General features: G+C 38.9%; 1 protein-coding gene across 6 annotated transcripts in view; it reads right to left on the bottom strand.

Annotated features, from left to right (window-relative positions):
• The window catches only part of VPS13D (vacuolar protein sorting 13 homolog D), a 93072-nt gene that overhangs the window by 31851 nt on the left and 54239 nt on the right, over positions 1 to 6982 (bottom strand). For all 6 annotated transcript variants that reach the window (XM_027703042.1, XM_027703040.1, XM_027703039.1 and 3 more), the window contains 2 exons: positions 5490 to 5624; positions 4983 to 5150 (listed from right to left, as the gene is read on the bottom strand). In XM_027703042.1, coding sequence (XP_027558843.1) covers positions 4983 to 5150; positions 5490 to 5624 — 303 coding nt within the window. The remainder of the gene's footprint in view (positions 1 to 4982; positions 5151 to 5489; positions 5625 to 6982) is intronic.

The following is a 6982-nucleotide window of genomic DNA, read 5'->3' on the forward strand; positions in this document are numbered from 1 at the left end:
TTCTGCACATTAAAACTGACACTTTCCATGGCTTTTGATTGTCACTAACTGGCCATAAAACTTGGTGTCTTTTCAAACTGGCAGGAAATGGGGAAATGGCCTCATGTATAATGTTCCTCCCAGTACTCAACATTTCTGCCTGGGAATTTCAGTTTCTTTCCATCTCATGATCTGCACATTTTGATACAGATTCTCACTGCTCAGCACTCAAACCTGCACATGAACTGCTCATCTGTGAATGAAATGCAAGTTAAACTGAAGATGAGGTGCTGTGCCACCTGGGCAAGATGCAGGAGCCCCTGTGCTACAATGGGGAAGACACAAGGAGAAAATTCTTAAGGTTATACTGAAGAAAACACAGAAATACCTACATTTGACCCAAACTGTATAATTCACTTCTAGGAATAGAAAAAACCATGGCAGCTGCTGCTAAATCCCATGACTTCAATACCTCAGCTACCCTTGTAAAGGATGACTGTCAGCTTTCCCGAAGAAAAAACCCAAAATTCTAATCTGTACAGTTGCCCAGAAAGATGACAGGTATTCCAGCCTTCCTCACTTTTATCCAGTATGAGACTGCCAGTGATCACACATATTCTGCTGTCAACAGCTGAACAGAAGAGCAGGGAATCAAAGAAAAATTGTGAAAATATAGAATGGTAGGAAACTCAGAACCTGAATGTCACCATGATCTTTCTGCATTATCAGTTGACTATGTTGTTTAATACTCTCCTGAGGAAAACAACACCATTTATTTCTTTCTCAGGTTTCCTGTCACTAAGATATGATTTGATTTTAAGCTACTCCCATGGCATTTTGAGCTAATATTGCTAGAGCTGAACCCCAGTGACTCCAAAGATCTGAGGATACCAGTTGTTCTTGCTTCTAAATGGTATCAAACAGGAGTGGTTGGTTACATAAACTAAGGAAATTTAAACAAAAGGGAACCATTGGAAACATTTCCATCTGTTTCTGGGAAGAACCTGCACAAACTGCACCTCCATTCTGTGCTCTGCTACAGCCACTTCTCATCTTATTTACTGCCAGCTTTGTTAAAGTTAACATTCATGCAAGTCAAACACTTGTTCATGATTTGTTTTTAAATAACCCTTTTATTACTTCCTCTTCATTTTCCATTCAGTTATCTTTATTTTCCTGTCACTGCCAACCACTTGAGGTTCTGCTTTGATTTATCTTACAACGAGGGTTAAAACTCTTATTTCCCTTTGTGTTGCTTTTATGCTCCTGTTCTACAACTGACTCCATGTCAAAACACTCACCTGGAGCAATATTTGCATCCTTACTTGTCTTTTCTTACCTGGTTGCAACACCTCACCTCTTTCCCTATCCCTGTTAAACACTGACACACCTCTGCCATTACTCTGAAATGAATTAAAATGAAAGTATGGAATGAAAGTCCAGGGCAGAAGTTCACTTGTGCCTGTTCCTCAGCCATAAAAGAAAACAAACAATGCAATTTGTTGCAACTCCTCTCTAGGTAAGTTTTGGCATCTCAGGTGCCTGCTCCCAAGCCTCAGGAAGCCTTCCAGAATCCTGCACACTTCCCAAAAACCTAACAAGGAAACTGTGGCTGATGGCTTACCTTTCCTTAAGAAGCCTAATTAAACTTCTCACTGGAAACTTCAAACTTCAATATGAAAATTAAGCTCTTTCAAGAAGTTCATTGAGTTCTTTTTCTCAGGAGGAAGGGAGGGACACAACAATTATTTCCATCCTACATATATATATATATATATATATATATATATATATATCCAGAAATAAAGCCTAACCTCAGAGTCATAACAGCCACTTTACTATGTGCTCATAATTCATAAAAGATAACAGAATTCCTTGTAGGGGTGGAAAGAAATCAGGCAAATTAAATAAAGAATTGACAAGTTGATGAATCTTTCCAGGAATTTCACTGGGTCATCATAACACCTATTTGCCACTAAGAGATACAACCACACTACATTTTCCATTTGGAGAGCACAGGTTTGTTCAGATGCTAATTCAGTGTTCAATATTCATTTCTAATTGAAGCACGTCTGAAACAGGAATAATTCAGGATTTAGTTCTATCCTGCCTAACGGGAGAAATAAAAAAAAAAGTGTGGATGCCAAGAATGCGAGACATTTCTACGCATATGGCAACTATAGAAGGCTCCATTCAGAGGGAATGAAATTCCCTCAGGTGTCTATATTTAGGATCAAAGAACTTTTTAAAATACAGAACTCGGAGTCTCCAAGGGATAAAAACTACAAAACTGTCTGTAGTGAACTTTATTTAACCTAAGGTTTTGTGCCAATTTAAATACACTGCAGCTCTCCACTTGAAAGAAGGCATTACCCACTGCGTGCTCTGAAATGCATGGAAAAGCCATTACAGGGATAATCAGCACAACTATAAAATAGAAAAGCAATAAAATGACAAAACCAGATACAACTCCAATACTTACTTCTTGCTGCAGTCGAGCAGTGTTACTTTTAAAGCAATGATTACAGTATTACTCTCTGTTTATCTATCTACTCACACCATAATACCTAACTCATCTTAAAATCCAGGATAGGTTTTTATTGTAGACACTTCATAAGTCAGGTACTCTAACAACCAAAATGGGGATTTTTCCCAGCCCTCAGTTCCTTGGCAGAACAGGCTCCTCTGGTTTTGGCTGCTTTAGTTACCAGCTCCACAGAATAAGCTGCAAAGACGAGGCCCCTCTGTGGCACCTCCGAATCAGGTGAAAATTTATGCAGTAAAAATATACTTGAAAATACCTTCCCTACAGAGAGCACCCAGAGCAAGATGAAAATGAGCTGTTGTTTCAGTCCTGTTTCTCTTGGGCAATTCAAATTATTTTTTTCTCTCCACGTTATTTTCCTTACCAATACTTTACATATCTTAGACACACTCATAAGGCATACACAAGTAGAACAGAAAGGATAAAAGTTCTAAAAACTATACTTGAAATGCCAATTTTTTAATCACTTGGACATTCCTGGCTTAGTTTTCTAGCAGATTTTTAAAAGCAGTGCAACACATTAGGAAGAATTCATCCAGACTATTTGAGCCTTTTTACCACTGTCTTCTATGTAGCAGAATTAAGATCCAACCTTTGGAAGGAGGAGTAATCAAGGAGCTCCATAAAGTACTATTAAGCCTTCCTAAAGGATATAATTCTCTCCTTGTTCTGAAAGGACAAATATATAAACCACTAAAAAAGGTTTTAAAAGAGAACTGTGTGAGACTTGCATCACAGAGACATTGTGGATGTACCAAGGAGAAGGAAAAAAATACCTGGGAAGACAGATAAATAGTACATGGGGTGACTTTCAAAGGTATAAATGGGAAGCAGGCACTCAGCTCCTGTTGAATTTTGAAAGGAATTCAGCATCCAACTGCCCTTCTGCCTTTGAAAATCTTCCTTCACAAACCCCTTGGTTACAAATGACTCCGAAGTTCAAAGAATGACCTTGCCCTTGTGGGAAACAGAGGAAGGCTCGTGCCTTTTAAAGGAAGATTTATGGGACTGTTGCTGCAGATGTGACTGAGATGAGGAAACAACACTTTATAGAAAGGAAACTCTAAAGAAACACACTCTATTGGGTGGAGTGGATGGGTCACCAGAGACTACAACCACGAGGAGAAAAGGATGGACAAAAGCAGATGGAAACAGCTGCCTTCCAGGAGCTCCTCAAGTCTTCTACCACACTGCCTGGACAAGCTTGTATTTGCAGTGCTGGTAATTACAGAATTACCAAGGAGGGGATTAAGACAGGAATATCAACATGGTGTTTTGTCTGAATTTCTTGAAATTCTCCAGAATTGGCTAATGCTGCAAACAAGAGAATTAGACAAGGTGCATGTCATCTTTGCTCTTGGTTCAGCTCCCTGGGTTTGTTCCAGCTCTGCACTTGCTGATGGGCTGGGTTTGGTAATGCTAGTCTTGAGCTGGCTGTAATTATCCAGACTCTACATTTCACATCTTCTGAGTTACTTCTTCCCCACTAAGAAGGGGGAAAAAGTAGCTTTCCTTCTATACAAATAAGGTTGTGAAAGGACAAACCATTACAATGCACATGTACAAACTTACCAGGTTGGAAAATGAAAATAAGAGAAAGTAAAGTATTTTTCCCAAACCAAATTTTAACAACACATCCTTATGGGAAGAAGGCATTGCTCCAGTTCTGCCCACAAAGTAGTTCATGCTGACACACCATATATGTAATAAAAACATTTCAAGGACATAAGTTTGCTCAGTATCAAGGACAGAACCGACCATGATCCAAAATGTTCCTATTTCTCACTGCTGCCTCAGATCTTCCCTCTCTCAGGCACTGAAGAGAGTTATTTCCACTGATATAATTGAATTCTCCCAGTTGTTATCAGGAAGGACAAAAGAATGTTCACCATGCAGAGACTTTGGAATTAAACTAAAGATAAATTCAAAGCAATCTAGGAATTCCTTAGTTTGTTGCTATGTGGCATAAAAAACCCCAAACCTCAAGTGTCAGCATAATAATTGCTATTCACATCAGCTTAAGCACTTCCCAAAAATAAGAGCTAGCAACTCCTGATACACTAAATAATCCCTTAAATGTTCCACCTTTCTCTAATGCTCTCTTCTCTATGTAGATTATATACATAATATAATGCAACTTTGTTCATTTGCACTTGGGAGATGAGGCCACACTTGAGCAACTTTTTAGTTCTCACTCTGTTAACTCCTGCATTCAATCTGCAAAGTATGTGTATAAATAGCAATAATAAGGCCTTGAGTGGGTCACTGACTCCTGTCTCTGGCATCCCTCAGATGTGTATAAAAAGCATTTAAGAAAAGAAAATCTACACTTCAAACACTATTTTTACAAAACAAACAGGACATAAGGCAATTTAAACATGATCAGTGATTCTATTTGACTTCTTGCCTGACTATTTTTGCTTATTGCTGTAGCCAACTTTAATATCACAATTATTACCTTTGCAGCAGAGTTGGATACTCCGTGTGTGACGTTCCTGATGAGCCCACCCACGTTGCCATATTTTATAAGGCCAGTAACACCTTCTGAAAAATCATTCAGCAGACCCATGGGGTTGCCAAGGAAATCCACAGAACCCAGGATCCTTGCTGCCTGACTGAGCAGCTCCTGTAAAAATCAAGAGGAAGAATGAAATATCACTTATGAATCACATTAACACCAGCAAGGTTGATTAAAAGATAAAATATCCCACCCACAACAGAAGCATAAAACAACCCAGGTAGTTTTACTGGAGAAATGGACACACAAATACCAGTAAGATCAACCCTAGTTTGATCTGAAAATGTAGTATATTCTTAGAAACATGTGATGCTACTACTCCATATGCCAAAGAAGCAACACAGCACTAACACTTAATAGTCAGGGAAGAGCTCCCACACCCTCAATGGAGAACTCCCAAATCAGGAGAAGTTCAGCCTGTGCTGCAATCCAATCCATGACATTTACCTCCTGGAAGTGTTTCAGAATGTCATTAATGATGAACTCCTGAGTTTCATAGGGATGGACCCTGGTGAAGGGATCCAGGTTAATCACAGCATCTTCGAACCGGATCAGGGGGAATCCCAACGTGCTTTTCAATGCCTGAGGGAAGAAAAGATATTGCCATTTTCAGTTTGCTCTGCACTTCTCATTCACAGCACCCAAATGAATTTACCTTTGAATGGGTAACAAACCAACATTCTCTCAAGCTGCTGGAGTAGTTTATCACTTGGATATAGAGAGTAATCACCCACAAACCTTTTACTTGTAAGCAATGATCAGTTATTAAAACTGTGTTCCTCCAGTAACTCCCTACTCACTAAACTTCCCAATGCAATGTTTCCTACACTTGATAGGAATATTTCAGAACAAAATGTGTCTAATATTCCACATATAGTACTTTGCTATAACTGCTCTAATGTTCATTTAAACCAAACCCTAAATGAATTTCCTTAACAAAACTGGAAATTTTCCACCCTGCTGAAGTTCTATGAAGGGATTAAGTGTCAGGATGAGCTGGAATAACATACATAATTTCCTGTAAGCCTGAGGCTCATTTCTTAACATTATATGGTATACTGAAACTCTTTAAACTAGGTTATTTTTCAAGGAAGAAAACCAAGACTGTAATTAGCTCATAGGCCATCTGTACATAAAAAACCACATTTAAAGTGGACAAGCTACACATCTATATATACACACAGAAAATAATTTTGATAAAAAAACTAACAAGAAAATTAATCTTTTAAGACACAAAGAGATCCCCCCCTGTTTCAGGTCTTAATAATGCATCTGCACAGTTACCAACATCAGACAATCTGAGGAAGACAAGAAGCTTGACACTTGTGTTATATCTTTACACATTAATCACCAAAGCCTTGCTGGTGTAAGTAACACGATTTTTGTGCCATCTGCAGGCAATTAAGGCAAGTTACAGGTCTGACTTAAGTTTGCAAGAAAGAAAGAAGCTATTTATTTTTTCAGTAAATGGATGACTAACCAGAGTAGTCCTCATTATTCACTTGGGTAGGAAGTAATTTCCTGTTTAACTATCAAATATTATATAAGGCAACTTTGTTAATACTGGTACCTAATAAAAATAATCTGTCTACACCAAATTACCAGCCAGCCATGTCCAAGACAGGAACATTAGAGGTAGTTAGAAAAACTTCCACAAAGGCTCTACTGTGATCATTCTCTGCCTCCTGCCCTGAACTCTCCTGTGCTACAGAACTGAATGGAACTCTGTCTGTGAAAGTCAATATACAGAACTCAGGCAGGGACTGTTATCATTAGGGGGGAAAAATGTATAGGCCAGGCTTTCCCTTGGGAATGTTGCTGAGGGCTGCCAAGATGTATCCAGCTGGAATCCTATTCCAGGGGTGGTAGGAAATCCAACAGTGCACAGTGCCTGGGTTCTTAAAGGCACTCACCAGCAACCCTCTGTGCATTTGAGCTGA

This window comes from Neopelma chrysocephalum, unplaced genomic scaffold (assembly GCF_003984885.1).
Source record: "Neopelma chrysocephalum unplaced genomic scaffold, ASM398488v2 Primary Assembly neopelma1_200, whole genome shotgun sequence".
In the NCBI taxonomy this organism is placed as follows: domain Eukaryota; kingdom Metazoa; phylum Chordata; class Aves; order Passeriformes; family Pipridae; genus Neopelma; species Neopelma chrysocephalum.